Source organism: Bombina bombina, chromosome 5 (genome assembly GCF_027579735.1).
Source record: "Bombina bombina isolate aBomBom1 chromosome 5, aBomBom1.pri, whole genome shotgun sequence".
Taxonomy (NCBI): Eukaryota; Metazoa; Chordata; class Amphibia; order Anura; family Bombinatoridae; genus Bombina; species Bombina bombina.
The window spans coordinates 689599048-689619523 of NC_069503.1; the positions used below are offsets into that span (position 1 = coordinate 689599048).

Genomic DNA, 20476 nt, shown 5'->3' on the forward strand with positions numbered 1-20476 from the left:
ATTAAGGGGAAAGAATCAATCTTTTGAGAGGGCAAGCTGAAAAATAAATAGAGGCAGTATTGAAACTTGGATGGAAATGCTCACTATTTAATCTCTTCCTGTACAATAATAATCAGAAAATCAAAAGGTTTTAAAAGAATATGGAAAAAAAGTAAAAACTCGAATAAGAGGGGCTCCAAAATTGGTAAATACATCACCTGGCAAGGCTCATTTAGATTAAACCATCACGAAGAGGTTCTGTTGATCGAGGGCAGTCAGCGGAGATCCTAGAGTAGAGAACCCTAAACAGAGCAAGAATTTTGAAAGTAGTGAGTGCTGCCATTCTTTTTTGCATTTCAATAATTATGAGAGGTACTAATTTTTATACTATATATTTAATAATATAATATATAAAACATATCTACTTACTATAGTATAGTAGGCAATAGGCATGCACTGTGTGCAACAGCCAGCTGCTAATCATTTCTATACATTTAGCATGGCATTATACAGAGAAGTGTTTGGTCCTGCAGCATGTTTTGAGAGGTTTAGGGAGCTGTGATAGATAGAGGCAATGCCTTTACTTTATTTTGTATGTGTAAGTTTTTTTTATATCAGAGGCACCCACAACATCATGATTACTTTTAGATTTTTGTGACAAAAAAGCATCAAAAGTCAGACTTATCTACCAAACTGTTTACTTCTCAATTAGCTTTATGAAATAGGCTATAGTGTATGTATGTATATGAATGTATGCTTCCCTACTGTATTTATAACTAATTTTAAAACTGAGAATACATTTTTGTCTATCTGTAAAATTGTGTAATATAAATTTAAATTAATCTAGCACACTATAGTGTCCCCTTACTGACTTTTTTATTCAGAACTCAACATATTCAAGTATGGGAATATTAGCTGACCTTGATAAAGTGATCAGTGAAAGATTTCTACTACTTTGCATCTTTAACACCCAGAGGTGTAATGTTATTAAAATGTCATGTGATGTGTTTGTCAATTTGCATACAGACTGTTGATTGGCTGTTGGTGTTTCTACCATATATGGTAACATATATGGTAACAAATTTAGTTAGGATAATAAACAGTTAGTGACTAGATGCAGATCTGTGTTCTCTGAGTTATTCCTTGGTAAGACACTAATTTGAGTGACTACACAAGAACAATACATAGTGTCAGAAGCTGGTTTCTTTCTGCAAAATGGATTTATCAGGTGTGCCTATGCCACAGATGGATTGGGACTCAAAAAATTTACCAGATGCATGGAGGAGGTTTCGCCAGCATGTACAGCTCATATTCTCTGGCCCTCTCTGTGGCAAGCCTGAGGAAACCTTGTGCAGCTACTTGCTTCTCTGGGTAGGTGAAAAAGGGAGAGATGTTTATAATACTTGGACATTAACATTTGAGGTGTCTAAAAAGTTGAAGTCTTATTATGACAGATTTGAGGAATATGTTATGCACAAAGCTAATCCAATCTTTGCAAGATACAAATTTCATGAAAAAATGCAGGGGGAACATGAGACATTTGAACATTTTGTAACAGAACCTAAATTGCTTGCAAAAGACTGTGGATATGTTAACAGTGCTGAGATGGTACGAGACCACATTGTTTTTGCCACTAATTCTCCAAAAGAGAGAAATTACTTAATCAGGATGCTGATCTGACACTTGAAAAGGCCATTGATATAGCGCAGTCGCACAAAATTGCACAAGAGCAGCTTAAGACAATAAACTCACATGCAATGGCAACCCAGAGCCAGTCAGCTCACGCAGTGTTTAGTAAAAAAACAGCATCAGCCCAGCAAAAGCATTGGACAACTGTGAAAGGAAGTGACAGGAGCCTCACTAAAGACAGGCTATGCAGTCGTTGTGCTCTTCAACACAGCCAGGAAGACACATGCCCTGCAAAAGGATGTCAGTGCAAAATATGCAATAAATTTAACCACTTTGCAAAGGCATGTCAGTCAAGGCCACCAGATACATGTAAAACTGTACATACAGTTCAAAACACAAATATTGAAGAGCTGGATAAACTGTTTATTGATGTAGCTAACAAAGAGCACAAAGACAAAGAATGTGAACAGGCTTTCGCAGAAATGGAGTTAGGTGCACAAGCAGATAAAGTCAAATTTAAATAAGATACTGGTGCTCAGGTAAATATAATTCCTACCAACAGATTTAAAAAGCTCTTCAGTACTGTAGCACTGAAGCCCACAGCACGCTGTCTTACAAGCTATGGTGGTGAGCCGCTTGATGTTAAAGGGACCTGTCAGTTAAAATGTAAATACAAAGACACTAAAACTGTGCTTGAATTCTACATTATCAACACACATGCCCCACCTATACTTGGTTTGAGAGCATGTCTAGACATGGGGTTAATTAAGCTTGTCTTCTCAGTGTGCGCAGATGTACATAAACCCTGTGCTATAATACAGGAATTTTCTGATGTTTTCTTCTGTTAAGTGTGATCAGTCCACGGGTCATCATTACTTCTGGGATATTACTCCTCCCCAACAGGAAGTGCAAGAGGATTCACCCAGCAGAGCTGCATATAGCTCCTCCCCTCTACGTCACTCCCAGTCATTCTCTTGCACCCAACGACTAGATAGGATGTGTGAGAGGACTATGGTGATTATACTTAGTTTTATATCTTCAATCAAAAGTTTGTTATTTTAAAATAGCACCGGAGTGTGTTATTATCTCTCTGGCAGAGTTTGAAGAAGAATCTACCAGAGTTTTTGCTATGATTTTAGCCGGAGTAGTTAAGATCATATTGCTGTTTCTCGGCCATCTGAGGAGAGGTAAACTTCAGATCAGGGGACAGCGGGCAGATGAATCTGCATAGAGGTATGTAGCAGCTTTTATTTTCTGACAATGGAATTGATGAGAAAATCCTGCCATACCGATATAATGTCATGTATGTATACTTTACACTTCAGTATTCTGGGGAATGGTACTTCACTAGAATTACACTGTAAGAAGTACATAAAGCTGTTTAATAACTAGAAATTATGTTTAACGTTTTTGCTGGAATGTAAAATCGTTTTCATTTGCTGAGGTACTGAGTGAATAAATATTTGGGCACTATTTTTCCACTTGGCAGTTGCTTAATCTTTTTTCTGACAGTTTCTGTTCTCTCTCACTACTGTGTGTGAGGGGGAGGGGCCGTTTTTTGGCGCTTTTGCTACGCATCAGATATTTCAGTCAGCAACTCATTGTATTTCCTGCATGATCCGGTTCATCTCTACAGAGCTCAGGGGTCTTCAAAACTTATTTTGAGGGAGGTAATTTCTCTCAGCAGAGCTGTGAGAATTATAGTTGACTGATATAAAAAAACGTTTATTCTGTAATTTGTTTCCTGCTTTCAGAATTTGTTATCTTTGCTAATGGGATTAAACCTTTGCTAAAGTTGTGTTGTTTACAAGGATTGAGGCTATAACTGTTTCAATTTATTAATTTTCAACTGTCATAGATCTTCTGTGCTTCTTAAAGGCACAGTACGTTTTTAATATTATTCTAATTGAATTGTATTTCCAAGTTGCAAGTTTATTTGCTAGTGTGTTAAACATGTCTGATTCAGAGGATGATACCTGTGTCATTTGTTGCAATGCCAAAGTGGAGCCCAATAGAAATTTATGTACTAACTGTATTGATGCTACTTTAAATAAAAGTCAATCTGTACAAATTGAACAAATTTCACCAAACAACGAGGGGAGAGTTATGCCGACTAACTCGCCTCACGTGTCAGTACCTGCATCTCCCGCTCAGAGGGAGGTGCGTGATATTGTAGCGCCGAGTACATCTGGGCGGCCATTACAAATCACATTACAGGATATGGCTACTGTTATGACTGAAGTTTTGGCTAAATTACCAGAACTAAGAGGTAAGCGTGATCACTCTGGGGTGAGAACAGAGTGCGCTGATAATATTAGGGCCATGTCAGACACTGTGTCACAGGTGGCAGAACATGAGGACGGAGAACTTCATTCTGTGGGTGACGGTTCTGATCCAAACAGACTGGATTCAGATATTTCAAATTTTAAATTTAAACTGGAAAACCTCCGTGTATTACTAGGGGAGGTGTTAGCGGCTCTGAATGATTGTAACACAGTTGCAATACCAGAGAAAATGTGTAGGTTGGATAAATATTTTGCGGTACCGACGAGTACTGAGGTTTTTCCTATACCTAAGAGACTTACTGAAATTGTTACTAAGGAGTGGGATAGACCCGGTGTGCCGTTCTCACCCCCTCCGATATTTAGAAAAATGTTTACAATAGACGCCACCACAAGGGACTTATGGCAAACGGTCCCTAAGGTGGAGGGAGCAGTTTCTACTTTAGCTAAGCGTACCACTATCCCGGTGGAGGATAGCTGTGCTTTTTCAGATCCAATGGATAAAAAGTTAGAGGGTTACCTTAAGAAAATGTTTGTTCAACAAGGTTTTATATTGCAACCCCTTGCATGCATTGCGCCGATCACGGCTGCAGCGGCATTCTGGATTGAGTCTCTGGAAGAGAACATTAGTTCAGTTACTCTGGACGACATTACGGACAGGCTTAGAGTCCTTAAACTAGCTAATTCATTCATTTCGGAGGCCGTAGTACATCTTACTAAACTTACGGCGAAGAATTCAGGATTCGCCATTCAGGCACGCAGGGCGCTGTGGCTAAAATCCTGGTCAGCTGATGTTACTTCTAAGTCTAAATTGCTTAATATACCTTTCAAAGGGCAGACCTTATTCGGGCCCGGGTTGAAAGAGATTATCGCTGACATTACAGGAGATAAAGGCCATGCCCTGCCTCAGGACAAAGCCAAAGCTAAGGCTAGACAGTCTAATTTTCGTTCCTTTCGTAATTTCAAAGCAGGAGCAGCATCAACTTCCTCTGCACCAAAACAGGAAGGAGCTGTTGCTCGCTACAGGCAAGGCTGGAAACCTAACCAGTCCTGGAACAAGGGCAAGCAGACCAGGAAACCTGCTGCTGCCCCTAAAACAGCATGAATTGAGGGCCCCCGATCCGGGATCGGATCTAGTGGGGGGCAGACTTTCTCTCTTCGCCCAGGCTTGGGCAAGAGATGTCCAGGATCCCTGGGCGCTAGAGATAATATCTCAGGGATACCTTCTGGACTTCAAATACTCTCCTCCAAGAGAGAGATTTCATCTGTCAAGGTTGTCAACAATCCAGACAAAGAAAGAGGCGTTTCTACGCTGCGTACAAGAGCTCTTGTTAATGGGAGTAATCCATCCAGTTCCACGATCGGAACAGGGACAGGGGTTTTACTCAAATCTGTTTGTGGTTCCCAAAAAAGAGGGAACTTTCAGACCAATCCTGGACTTAAAGATCCTAAACAAATTCCTAAGAGTTCCATCGTTCAAGATGGAGACTATTCGGACAATTTTACCTATGATCCAAGAGGGTCAGTACATGACCACTGTAGATTTAAAAGATGCTAACCTTCACATACCGATTCACAAAGATCATTACCGGTACCTAAGGTTTGCCTTCCTAGACAGGCATTACCAGTTTGTGGCTCTTCCATTCGGATTGGCTACAGCTCCAAGAATCTTCACAAAGGTTCTGGGTGCTCTTCTGGCGGTACTAAGACCGCGGGGAATCTCGGTAGCTCCATACCTAGACGATATTCTGATACAAGCTTCAAGCTTTCAAACTGCCAAGTCTCATACAGAGTTAGTACTGGCATTTCTAAGGTCACATGGATGGAAGGTGAACGAAAAGAAAAGTTCACTCGTTCCACTCACAAGAGTTCCCTTCCTGGGGACTCTTATAGATTCTGTACAAATGAAGATTTACCTGACAGAGGACAGGCTAACAAGACTTCAAAGTGCTTGCCGCACCCTTCATTCCATTCAACACCCGTCAGTGGCTCAATGCATGGAGGTAATCGGCTTAATGGTAGCGGCAATGGACATAGTACCCTTTGCACGCTTACACCTCAGACCACTGCAACTGTGCATGCTAAGTCAGTGGAATGGGGATTACTCAGACTTATCCCCTTCTCTGAATCTGGATCAAGAGACCAGAAATTCTCTTCTATGGTGGCTTTCTCGGCCACATCTGTCCAGGGGGATGCCATTCAGCAGACCAGACTGGACAATTGTAACAACAGACGCCAGCCTTCTAGGTTGGGGTGCCGTCTGGAATTCTCTGAAGGCTCAGGGACAATGGAGTCAGGAGGAGAGTCTCCTGCCAATAAACATTCTGGAATTGAGAGCAGTTCTCAATGCCCTCCTGGCTTGGCCCCAGTTGACAACTCGGGGGTTCATCAGGTTTCAGTCGGACAACATCACAACTGTAGCTTACATCAACCATCAGGGAGGGACAAGAAGCTCCCTAGCTATGATGGAAGTATCAAAGATAATTCGCTGGGCAGAGTCTCACTCTTGCCACCTGTCAGCAATCCACATCCCAGGCGTGGAGAACTGGGAGGCGGATTTCTTAAGTCGTCAGACTTTTCATCCGGGGGAGTGGGAACTCCATCCGGAGGTCTTTGCCCAAATACTTCGACGTTGGGGCAAACCAGAGATAGATCTCATGGCGTCTCGACAGAACGCCAAGCTTCCTCGTTACGGGTCCAGATCCAGGGATCCAGGAGCAGTCCTGATAGATGCCCTGACAGCACCTTGGGACTTCAGGATGGCTTACGTGTTTCCACCCTTCCCGATGCTTCCTCGATTGATTGCCAGAATCAAACAAGAGAGAGCATCAGTGATTCTAATAGCACCTGCGTGGCCACGCAGGACTTGGTATGCAGACCTGGTGGACATGTCATCCTGTCCACCTTGGTCTCTACCTCTGAAACAGGACCTTCTGATACAGGGTCCCTTCAAACATCAAAATCTAACTTCTCTGAAGCTGACTGCTTGGAAATTGAACGCTTGATTTTATCAAGACGTGGGTTTTCTGAGTCAGTTATTGATACCTTAATACAGGCTAGGAAGCCTGTTACCAGAAAGATTTACCATAAGATATGGCGTAAATACCTATATTGGTGTGAATCCAAAGGTTACTCTTGGAGTAAGGTTAGGATTCCTAGGATATTGTCTTTTCTACAAGAAGGTTTAGAAAAGGGTTTGTCTGCTAGTTCATTAAAGGGACAGATCTCAGCTCTGTCCATTCTGTTACACAAACGTTTGTCAGAAGTTCCTGACGTCCAGGCTTTTTGTCAGGCTTTGGCCAGGATTAAGCCTGTGTTTAAAACTGTTGCTCCACCTTGGAGTTTAAACCTTGTTCTTAATGTTTTACAGGGCGTTCCGTTTGAACCCCTTCATTCCATTGATATAAAGTTGTTATCTTGGAAAGTTCTATTTTTAATGGCTATTTCCTCAGCTCGAAGAGTCTCTGAATTATCAGCCTTACATTGTGATTCTCCTTATTTGATTTTTCATTCGGATAAGGTAGTTCTGCGTACTAAACCTGGGTTCTTACCTAAGGTAGTGACTAACAGGAATATCAATCAAGAGATTGTTGTTCCTTCTTTGTGCCCAAATCCTTCTTCGAAGAAGGAACGTCTACTGCACAACCTGGATGTAGTCCGTGCTCTAAAATTTTACTTACAGGCAACTAAGGAATTTAGACAAACGTCTTCTCTGTTTGTCGTTTACTCTGGGCAGAGGAGAGGTCAAAAAGCTTCTGCTACCTTTCTTTCTTTTTGGCTTCGTAGCATAATTCGTTTAGCTTATGAGACTGCTGGACAGCAGCCTCCTGAAAGAATTACAGCTCATTCTACTAGAGCTGTGGCTTCCACTTGGGCCTTTAAGAATGAGGCCTCTGTTGAGCAGATTTGCAAGGCTGCAACTTGGTCTTCGCTTCATACTTTTTCCAAATTTTCCAAATTTGACACTTATGCTTCATCGGAGGCTATTTTTGGGAGAAAGGTTCTTCAGGCAGTGGTTCCTTCTGTATAAAGAGCCTGCCTATCCCTCCCGTCATCCGTGTACTTTTGCTTTGGTATTGGTATCCCAGAAGTAATGATGACCCGTGGACTGATCACACTTAACAGAAGAAAACATAATTTATGCTTACCTGATAAATTCCTTTCTTCTGTAGTGTGATCAGTCCACGGTCCGCCCTGTTTTTAAGGCAGGTAAATATTTTTTAATTTATACTCCAGTCACCACTTCACCCTTGGCTTTTCCTTTCTCGTCGGTCCTTGGTCGAATGACTGGGAGTGACGTAGAGGGGAGGAGCTATATGCAGCTCTGCTGGGTGAATCCTCTTGCACTTCCTGTTGGGGAGGAGTAATATCCCAGAAGTAATGATGACCCGTGGACTGATCACACTACAGAAGAAAGGAATTTATCAGGTAAGCATAAATTATGTTTTTCAAGGCATTGGACAGTTTCCAGGTGAATGCACTATACACCTACACCCCACAGCCGTCCCTGTTGTATACCCACCCAGGAGAATTCCATTCATGCTGCGTAGCTGCCTCAAGGAGGATCTAGAAAATATGGAAAAATCAGGGATTATTGTTAAAGTGCTTGAGCCCACTGACGGGGTCAATGCCCTGGTAGTTGTGGAAAAACCCACACTGGAAAACTCAGGGTTTGTTTAGATCCCAGAGACTTGAATAAAGCAATAAAGAGGCCACATAACCCTCTTCCAACTCTGGATGACATCACCCCAAAACTTGCTGGAGCACAATTCTTCAGTGTACTGGATGCAAAATCTGGATACTGGGCGATCAAACTTTCAAAAGAATCATCCTAGCTAACAACATTTAATACAGTGGCCGGAAGATACAGATTTCTCAGTTTACCCTTTGGACTGATTTCAGCTCAAGACAAATTTCAGAGAAAGATTGATGAGACTTATTAAGGGATTGAGGGGGTGACAGCCATTGTTGACGACATACTCGTGTTTGGAAAAACAAAAGAGTAACATGATGCAAACTTGCACGCCGTACTGAAGAGAAAAAAGGAGTACGCCTTAACCCAGAGAAAAGTGTGATATGTGTCTCAGAGGTCAGTTATTTTGGGCACAAGCTAACACGTGAAGGCATCAAACCTGATCCAGAGAAGATCAATGCCATAAAAGATATGCGCCCTCCTAAGTCAGAGCTGGAGACCATCCTAGGTATGGTTAATTATCTGTCCAAGTTCACACCAAACTTATCTGAGATTAATGCGCCATTGAGGCAGCTTCTGAGACAGACAAATGAGTTTGTATGGGACGAAACTCATGAAAAAGCATTTGATAAAATGAAAGAGCTGATTACAAAGGGACCTGGTCCCATTCTATGTTACTACGATCCTAGCAAAGAGCTCTGCCTGCAGGTTGATGCGTCAAAGAGTGGCCTAGGTGCTGTATTGCTCCAAGAAGGTAAGCCAATTGCCTATGCTTCTAAATTTCTCACACCAACAGAAGAAAACTATGCTCAAATTGAGAAGGAGTTATATGCTGTGGTGTTTGGATGCAAACGTTTTCACACGTATGTCTATGGCAGAAAGATTGATGTTGAATCTGACACAAACCTTTATTACCCATAATGAAGAAACCCCTTGCAGCTGCACCGCTACGCCTTCAGGGAATGATCTTGCAGCTACAGAGGTATGACATTGAAATAGTACATTGTTCAGGACAAAATATTCCAATAGCCGACACCCTGTCCAGAAAATCAATACCATACAGACTCGAATCACTGAATGAAGTAATGGATGCACAGATTCACACAGTCATAACCAATCTCCCTATTAGTGACAGGAAACTGACTGACATTCAAACAGCTACAGAACAGGATCCTCAACTCATTGTGCTGAAAAACATAATCAAATCTGGGTTGCCTAACGTAAGGAAAAGATGTCCTTCCAGCCTTGTTGAATACTGGAATCACAGAGATGAAATTTCAGAGATTGAAGGGATCCTAATCAAAGGCGAGAAAATCATTGTCCCAGGTGTGCTGAGGCCAAACATGCTAGAGCTTATACACACTGGGCATATGGGAATTGAGAGGAGTAAGCAAAGGGCCAAAGACATATTATTTTGGCCAGGAATGAACAAACAAATTGAGGATATGGTCGGAAAATGCCCTACCTGCCTAGAACGCCGAAAGTCTAACACTAAAAAGCCCATGATCTCTCATCAGATTCCAGAGCGTCCATGGCAAATCATTGCAACAGATCTTTTTATGTGGAATGGTCAGGACTACTTAATCGCTGTTGATTACTACATCAGATTTTTTTAATTGGAAAGACTCCACTCAACCACATCAGCGACCATAATCCGCAAGCTATAGGCTATATTTGCAAGACATGGTATACCTGAAAAGGTAATTTCAGATTATGGTCCGCAATATAAATCAGGTGACTTTGAAAACTTTGCAGTTCATTAGGACTTTGCACATGTAACATCCAGTCCCCACCATCCACAAAGCAATGGTCTTGCAGAAAAGACAGTGCAAACAGCAAAGACCATACTAAACAAAGCAAAAGCTGAAGGAGAGGACACATACCTCAGCCTGCTGGAACACAGGAATACCCCTGTTGACAGATTCAAGTCTCCCTCACAATTGCTCATGAGTAGACGTCTACGTTTTATCCTGCCTACAACTAGTGGAACAACTGCAGCCTCAGGTAGTTGATCAAAAATGTGTGCGTGCCAAAAGAGAACATAAACAAGCTAAACAAAGACATTACTATAATCGCACTGCACAGCCTTTGTCCACATTGACACAAGAAAATACTATTTGTTTTCAGCAAGACAGTGATCAATGAGTGCCTGCCACTATTCTGCAGCCTGTAGACACACAAAGATCATACCTCATCAGCACCAGCGATGATCAAGTTCTCCGTCGCAACCAACGACACCTGATGGAAACTAAAGAACCGCAACTAGAAGCACATGAGCCAACCCTTGAGAACCCCAGCACAACCACAAATACACCTGCAATCCCAGAACAACTGAAAGAAGACACTGACAATGCTGAAACATGCACAGCAGGTTTTCAATTCACACGTTCTGGTCGTATGGTAAAACCTAGAAACATTCTGGACCTATAAAATAAAATATAAATGTGATATTCTAAAATTTAATAAAAATGGAGATGTAATGTTAACATGTGATGTGTTTGTCAATTTGCATACAGACTGTTGATTGGCTGTTGGTGTTTCTACCATATATGGTAACAAGTTCAGTTAGGATAATAAACAGTTAGTGACTAGATGCAGATCTGTGTTCTCTGAGTTATTCATTGGTAAGACACTAATTTGAGTGACTACACAAGAACAATGTAAGCGGCACAAAGTGCAATTATTAGTTGTGGTGTCAACCAGCACCCTTTATTAATGAAAAACTAAAATGTAACATGGTTTATAGACATAAGGCAAAAGTGATTTAAACCCCCCCCCCCCCCCCCCACAGAAGATGTGTTTTGTCCATAGCTTTGGACTTCATAACTGCTAATGTGGGAAATCATTAACCCTGTGTACTATTTATGTGAAAGAATGCCCTGATTTTAATTTCAGTGACAAATTCTACTAAAGTCCGGGCACCCCTGCTATAGAGCAAAGGCTGGGCTCAGACAGGAGCTCTACCAGTCCTGCAATGCCCTAATGCAATCTTATATAAATATAATGCTACAACTCTATCACTAAAACATTATAGAAAAATAAATTCCTGCTCCACAGAGTAAAAAAATAAAATAATGCACTACTGTTCAGTTGCACTGTGCTGCTTCCCTAACAACAACAAAAACAGCACACACAATGAGAAATAGCTGACAGAGGCACACACAACTTCACTGTCCAAAAGCTGATGAAAGTAATTAACCATGGCAGAGCTTTGCCTAGTCGCCCTATACTAGGTTAAGTTAGGATTGGACAAATATGTATGACAATTGATGCATGACTTGTTGTCCCTCACATCAATCATGTAGTAATACTCTGTCTGTATGGGACAGGGAAAGTAGTAGACATTCATGGTCAGACCCCCTGTACATTACTGGAAATGAATGAGCTGATTAATCAAACGATCTCAGCTCTTTCCTCTAAAACGAATGCAACTAACAAACATGTAAAATGTTGTTACTTGGCCATTTTGGCCCCTAGTCCATTTGTCTAGCCAGGATTCTGATGAAAATTTGGAGGATCCATATGCGTTCATATAGATTACACGATTACTGTATACTGTGTGCAGTTTGTCATAAAGTTATTAGTTACAATAAATGATAAACTTTTACACTTAGCCAGATGATAAAACTTTATCTTTCCTGAATTTCACACCTAAGTGACCCTCGTTATGCTGTTTATTTTTCCTAGATGCATTCAACATTGAGCAATTACGTGTTTGTGTAATCGGTGGGGATAGGCCAAGTTTAGAAGAACTTCCTGAAAATTCTCCACCAGAGGCACTAGACATGATGCAACTTTGTTGGAAAGACAAACCAGAAGAGCGGCCTACTTTTAGAGGTAAATCTCTAAATACTCAAATAATTCTTAGAGAAGTGGATGGACCGAAATAAGTAAACATCCAAAAGACCAGGTATCAGCACTCAGACCTTTTAGAAATATTCATACGGACAGAATAGGTAAATGCAAAAAAGTTCTTTATGTAGTCATAAATATATAAAAACAGACAAACATAAATACAATAACATATAGACAAACAGACAAACAAAACACATGGGCCCCTCACTAAAGAGCATAACTGGCCGGCTTAGAGAGTTTCATATGGTGCACCATAACAATAAATGTTCAGCATAGATAAACATAAGCTGAAAACTTGTAGCATGTTGCACCCTCAACAAGCAGTGTCCACATGAGTCAGGCAGACCGCCGTTAGCACACAGCCGACTTCACCAATCAGACCGTCGCCAGCACACAGCCAACTCCACTGGTCAGAAATTAAATACCTACCCCTTTAGCGTGATCCTGGTGTCCCAAGGTGAATGGCTCACTCCAATTTAAAAAGGTCACAGAGATACAGCATCTGTTCTGTGGGATCCCCAACACCCTCCGGACTGTATCTCTGTGACCTTTTTGAATAGTCTGAGTGCTGATACCTGGTCTTTTGGATGCTCCTTATTTTGGTCCATCCACTTTTCTATAAGAATTATTTAAGCAATTGTTTCCAGGTAGCACCTGACTAGTGTACTAAATTGTTTTCATTTATTTCAATAATTAATAGATGATCAAACTGTTTCCCTTGTTTTTCTGTATATAAATCTCTAAATAGTTTTACCCACAAAAAAACAAAACAAAAGTGATTTTAATGCATTAAGGGACCTTTACCAATCATTAGTAATGTAAATAGACCTCTGAATAAGAGACCTGGAGCAACTTATACTAAGAAATTGTGCACTTTTTAATATGTTTGGTAACTCTTTTCCAGAGTGTGATGAGAAATTAAGAACATTTTACACCAACAAGCTTCAGAAGAAAATTGAAAGTGATGTGGCTAAAATGAGTGTACGTAAAATCTTTTTTTTATAATATGCTTAATTTAGTCGACGTTTGTAAATAAAAAATGTGTAGTTTACTCAGTAGCAAAGATAAAATCGAAAGCTTGTGTTTTCCAACTTTGTTAAAATTTGTGGTTGTGTCAGTTTTGACATTGATTTGTAATACTGTCCTAAAGTAACTATACTAACAACATTTTAGTCACAATAAAGGTAATTATATACTAAAACAATATTTTAGTCACAAAAAATCACAATATTTAGGGCTAGATTACAGGGGGAGAACTTATTTAACGTGCGCCTGTAAATGTGAAAATGTCCCGTTTACAGACGCACGTTAAATAGCCAGCCATTACGAGTGGCTGGTTAATGCTACTGCAAGCTCGCGGTAGCACTTTGTGCTCCAAAAATTAGCCAGATGTCAGACCACTGTTTAATTTAAAAAATGTCCCACAAAAGTGTGTAGTGCATTTATTAATATACTAAATATTAGCATCTTTATTTTTTCAAATAATAACTGCACACAGCAGATTTAAGGGGTTAAAGTGAGGGGATGTGGGATGTTAGAAAAAAATGGAACTAAAAGGTGCCTTTACATTGCGGTCTATGGGGACTGTAATATTCCTATAAATATATCTGTAATTGGTTATATACATATATATTTGTGTGTTAATATGTGTATTTTAAATTTGCTGCCTATCACTGCCCGACTTACCCCCTTTGCTGCACTAGGTTCTCTGCCCCGAGAACGAGGCTCCTATTGGAGCCTATGGAAGCGCACTATTGGGAGGGCAACGCTTCCCTGCAATGCGAACGCACACATTGCGTGCACTGTTATAATGAGTGGAGCGCACTCCTGAGCCTATTTACCTTCTTTTAAACAAAGGATAGCAAGAGGACAAAGTAAATTAGATAATAGAAGTAAATTAAATTACCCTGTATGTTGTGTACAACAAATAAGTACATAGACAAAGTCCCAGCACCAAAGGTAACTTCAAAAACTTTTTTCTTGATTCAAATACCTGTGGTTCAGGGCAACCCCTTAGCACTTGCAGGTGAATAAATCTCCAGTATTGAAAAAGGTGCTATCACATCACAAAAGTGAAATAGACTGTCACAATATTTCCATATAAGCTGTTAGTTATTTGATGAGGTAAGTCTTACCCGCTCTATCTGGAACGGTCTCTGTATTCTGAGTCCCACTTGTGTGTCGGTCCACAGGAGCCTTTCTTTGGATTCCGATTTATGTATCTCCGTTAGCAAATGGGCTTCCGTTAGCCCGGCTCCCTCCTCGATCACTCCAATAGTGAATTGGACTGCTACAGCTTTACCTCCTTCTACGATCAATCGACTGCTGCTTATATCTCTGTGCTTTCAGGGGTATCCCGCTCTTACCCAGGGTCCGACGGTTGGTTTGGTGTTACCTGTGCTCACTCGAGAATCCCCAATTGGTTCAAATACAGGTGTGGTGATCAAATGATCAGAAATGAGGAGCACCAGGCAGGTTTCAATAAAATAAAACGTAACTTTTATTGAACTTCTTTAGCTTGCATTTAAAATCTTTTACAGACTAGAACAACATATAGATAGATAGTGCAGCATTCTCTTGCTTACGCGTTTCGGCTGTTGCCGTAATCATAGCTATGATTACGGCAACAGCCGAAACGCGTAAGCAAGAGAATGCTGCGCTATCTATCTATATGTTGTTCTAGTCTGTAAAAGATTTTAAATGCAAGCTGAAGAAGTTCAATAAAAGTTACGTTTTATTTTATTGAAACCTGCCTGGTGCTCCTCATTTCTGATCGTTTGATCACCACACCTGTATTTGAACCTGTATGTTGTGTGTCACAAGGGGGTTTTCAGCCCTGTAATAGCATGCATAAATAGCACAGTCTCACCACTGTTAGCAAGAGCGTGCTATTTAACCCCTAAATGCAAAAACAGCAGCCAGTATACAGAGTATGTTGGCTGCGGTTAAGGGGCTAAAAGTGAATTCTATTCACAGTATACACACACACACATATATTAAAGGGACACAAAACCCAAATTTGTTCTTTCATGATTCAGATAGAGCATGCACTTTTAAACAGCTTTCTAATTTTCTTCTATTATCAAATTTTCTTTATTTTGTTGGTTTCTTTTGTTGAAAAGCAGGAACATAAGCTCAGGTTTGCAAGAATGCTATCCATTTGCAAGAGCACTAGATGGCAGCGCTATTTCCTGCCTTCTACCTTGTAGTGCTTCAGACACCTACCTAGGTATCTCTTATGTAAATAATACCTTGAGAATTAAGTACATTTGATAATAGAAGTAAATTGGAAATGTTATTCAAATTGTACACTCTGTCTGAATCACTAAAAACTTTTTCTTATTACTAATATAGTAAGCGAACATTTTCTATCATGTATATGAAATAGCAGCATTTAAACATGTGAAAGTCGTGATTTTTCTTTATTGATTACTTTTATTTATTTATTTTCAATTTGCTTCTATTATCACATCTACTTTATCATGGTATCCTTTGTTGAGATGTAGGTATGTAGGATCAGGAGCAATGTAGGTATGTAGGATCAGGAGCAATGTAGGTATGTAGGATCAGGAGCAATGTAGGATCAGGAGCAATGTAGGATCAGGAGCAATGTAGGTATGTAGGATCAGGAGCAATGTAGGTATGTAGGATCAGGAACAATGTAGGTATGTAGGATCAGGAGCAATGTAGGTATGTAGTATCAGGAACCATGTAGGTATGTAAGGATCAGGAGCAATGTGGGATCAGGAGCAATGTAGGTATGCAGGATCAGGAGCAATGTAGGATCAGGAGCAATGTAGGTATGTAAGATCAGGAGCAATGTAGGATCAGGAGCAATGTAGGTATGTAGGATCAGGAGCAATGTAGGATCAGGAGCAATGTAGGTATGTAGGATCAGGAGCAATGTAGGTATGTAGGATCAGGAACAATGTAGGTATGTAGGATCAGGAGCATTGTAGGTATGTAGGATCAGGAGCAATGTAGGATCAGGAGCAATGTAGGTATGTAGGATCAGGAACCATGTAGGTATGTAAGGATCAGGAGCAATGTGGGATCAGGAGCAATGTAGGTATGTAGGATCAGGAGCAATGTAGGATCAGGAACAATGTAGGTAAGTAGGATCAGGAGCAATGTAGGATCAGGAGCAATGTAGGTATGTAGGATCAGGAGCAATGTAGGATCAGGAGCAATGTAGGTATGTAGGATCAGGAGCAAAGTAGGTATGTAGGATCAGGAGCATACAAGTGTCTGTAGCACTAAGAGCAACATGTATCAAGCAATTTCTCCTATTTTTGCTTCTAAAAATGCGCACACAATCTCATCCTCATATTTATCAACCTTAAATGTGCCAAACAATGTTGTAGATGGACAGTTTATTCATAAATGGCACATCACGTTCGACTAGGCGCATCGGTACACCTTCATCTATGCGCAAGAAAGTTCTCCATAGATACTGTGGAGAGCAGCAGTTGAAATAATGTATCTATCAGCTTGTGTTGTGCGCACATCATGGAATACTGTCTGATTTTGGCTGACCTATTTGTTAGCAGCAAGTGAATAAATCATTTTATCTACCCTCACCTCTGCAATCTAACTCAGCAATCCACTTATAAAATAAAAAAGTGTGAATTTTTATATCATAATTAAGGTGCAAATTCTAATTTGATTGGGGAAATGTATCTGTATGCTTCCTGTATGTTTCTTTAATAATTTGAGCCCACATGTGCGCTTCAACGTAGGCAAGCTCAGGCAAAACGAAAAGAGAATGACAAGACGCATTCAATAACACTTTAAAAAATCGAGCTCTATATATCAGGAGTTTTGCAAAAATGCTTTTAGCAATGTAGTGCGCAAAGCATTCTTAAAAAAACTGCTGATATATAGTGCTACAGACACTTGAAAGCTCCTGAGTTTACCTCCCTGCTCTTTAACAAAATAGTATGCTCTGTCTGAACCATGAAAGAAACATTGTGGGTTTCATTTTCATTTAACATGTTTAAATGCTGCTTTCTTTTCTATGGCATGGAGAGTCCACGATTTAATTCCAATTACTAGTGAGATAGTCAACTCCTGGCCAGCAGGAGGAGGCAAAGAGCACCCCAGCAGAGCTGTTAAGTGTCACTTCCCTTACCCATAACCCCCAGTCATTCTTTGCCTCTATCATCGGGAAGAAGTTGGTGTCTGAAGATTTTAAACCTTTAATGGGTACTTTTCCTTGCAAGCAAGGATTGGGGTCAAGCTGTGTCCATGTCAATCTCTTTAGTAAGATTAATGGTGGCTATTAGCAGTTAGAAGACGGCGAGGAATGGGAAAAGCCAGGGATTCCTTTTTCCCCGTCTCCTGTCTTTAAAAACATAAATTATGCTTACCTGATAATTTCATTTCCTTCTGTATGAGGAGAGACCACGGTATCATTCCTTATTGTTTGGAAATACTAAACCTGGCCATCAGGAGGAGGCAAAGACACCCCAGCCAAAGGCTTAAATACTCCCCCTACTTCCCTCATATCCCAGTCATTCTGCCAAGGGAACAAGGAACAGTAGGAGAAATATCAGGGTATAAATGGTGCCGGGAGAGAAAAACAAATATTTGTCCACACATCGGAGTTTATGGGCGGGGGCCATGGACTCTCCTCATACAGAAGGAAATGAAATTATCAGGTAAGCATAAATTATGTTTCTCTTGTAAGGTGTATCCAGTCCACGGATCATCCATTACTTGTGGGATATTCTCATTCCCAACAGGAAGTTGCAAGAGGAAACCCACAGCAGAGCTGCAATATAGCTCCTCCCCTAACTGTCATAGCCAGTCATTCTCTTGCAACTCTCAACAAGCAAGGAGGTCGTAAGAGAGAGTGGTTAAATATAGCTAGTTTATTTTGTTCAATCAAAAGTTTATTTTTAAATAGTACCGGAGTTGTGCTATTTTATCTCAGGCAGTAAATAGAAGAAGAATCTGCCTGAGGTTTCTATGATCTTAGCAGGTTGTAACTAAGATCAATTGCTGTTCTCACATATGTCTGAGGGGATTACACAGATGAGGTAAAACTTCAGCGAGAGAATGGCGTGCAGTTTATTCTGCTATCAGGTATCTGCAGTTATAATTTTTTCTAGAGATGGAAAACACTAGAAAATGCTGCTGATACCGGATTAATGTAAGTTAAGCCTGAATACAGTGATTTAATAACGACTGGTATCATGCTTACTCCCAGGGGTAATACCCTTATGATATTTACAATATAAAACGTTTGCTGGCATGTTTAATCGTTTTTCTCCAACATTGGTGTGTCCGGTCCACGGCGTCATCCATAACTTGTGGGAATATCTCTTCCCCAACAGGAAATGGCAAAGAGTACAGCAAAAGCTGTCCATATAGTCCCTCCTAGGCTCCGCCCACCCCAGTCATTCTCTTTGCCGTTGCACAGGCAACATCTCCACGGAGATGGTGAAGAGTATGTGGTGTTTAGTTGTAGTTTTTTATTCTACTATCAAGAGTTTGTTATTTTAAAATAGTGCTGGTATGTACTATTTACTCTGAAACAGAAAAAGATGAAGAGTTCTGTTTGTGAGAGGAATATGATTTTAGCAGCAGTAACTAAAATCGTTTGCTGTTTCCACATAGGACTGTTGAGATGAAATAACTTCAGTTGGGGGAAACAGTTAGCAGACTTTTCTGCTTAAGGTATGACTAGCCATTTTTCTAACAAGACTGTGTAATGCTGGAAGGCTGTCATTTCCCCTCATGGGGACCGGTAAGCCATTTTCTTAGTCTCAAACAGAATAAAGGGCTTAATATGGGCTATAAAACTGGTAGACACTTTTATGGGCAAGATCGATTGCTTTATTTGGGCATTTTATAAAGCTTGATGTTGATATTCACACTTATAAACTTTGGGGAACATTTTTTTAACATCAGGCACTGGTTTAGACACCTTTTCAGTCAGGAAGGGCCTTCCCTGTAGTAGGCTGAGCCTCATTTTCGCGCCATTACTGCGCAGTTACTTTTGAGAGCAGGACATGCAGCTGCATGTTTGTGGGTCTGAAAGTAGTTGAAAAGGTTTCTAGAAGGCTTCATTTGGTATCGTATACCCCCTGGGTTTGGTAGAGTCGCAGCAAAGGCTGTAGCTGGGACTGTAGAGGGGTTAAAACTGTAACCGGCTCCGGTTTCTTCATTTTAAGGTTTAAAGGTCTCAAATTTGGGGTGCAATGCTTTGAATGCTTTAAGACACTGTGGTGAAAATTTGGTTAAATTTGAACAATTCCTTCATAGTTTTTCACATATTCAGTAATAAAGTGTGCACTGTTTAAAATTTAAAGAAAAGACAGTAACGGTTTTGTTTAAAAACGGTTTTTGTACTTTATTGACAAGTTTTAGCCTGTTTAACATGTCTGTGCCTTCAGATAAACTATGTTCTGTATGTATGGAAGCCAATGTGTCTCCCCCTTCAAAATTGTGTGATAATTGTGCCATAGCGTCCAAACAAAGTAAGGACAGTACTGCCACAGATAGTAAAGTTGCCCAAGATGATTCATCAGATGAAGGGAGTAGACATAGTTCTACATCATCTCCTTCTGTGTCTACACCAGTTTTGCCCACGCAGGAGACCCCTAGTACTTCTAGCGCGCCAATGCTTATTACTATGCAACAATTGACGGCAGTAATGGATAACTCCATAGCAAATATTTTATCCAAAATGCCTGCATATCAGAGAAAGCGCGATTGCTCTGTTTTAAACACTGTAGAGCAGGAGGGCGCTGATGATAATTGCTCTGTCATACCCTCACACCAATCTGAAGGGGCCATGAGGGAGGTTTTGTCAGATGGGGAAATTTCAGATTCAGGTAGAATTTCTCAACAGGCTGGCTTAAATTTTGCCTAGAAACAGTTTCCTGAGACTTTCCACTGTGTTACTATGAGTGGGAGGGGCCTATTTTAACGTTTTTTTGTGCAGTTAAAATTACAAACTATGACATCCAGATTCCCTCAAAGGCCCTCTGAATGCTTTAGGACATCTCTAAAGGGCCCAAAGGCTTTCCAA

At 40.6% G+C, this 20476-nt stretch overlaps 1 protein-coding gene across 3 annotated transcripts in view; it reads left to right on the forward strand.

The window, feature by feature from the left end:
• The window catches only part of RIPK1 (receptor interacting serine/threonine kinase 1), a 296218-nt gene that overhangs the window by 128657 nt on the left and 147085 nt on the right, over nucleotides 1-20476 (forward strand). For all 3 annotated transcript variants that reach the window (XM_053714666.1, XM_053714668.1, XM_053714667.1), the window contains exons 6-7: nucleotides 12271-12420; nucleotides 13343-13419. In XM_053714666.1, the coding sequence (XP_053570641.1) occupies nucleotides 12271-12420; nucleotides 13343-13419 (227 nt within the window). The remainder of the gene's footprint in view (nucleotides 1-12270; nucleotides 12421-13342; nucleotides 13420-20476) is intronic.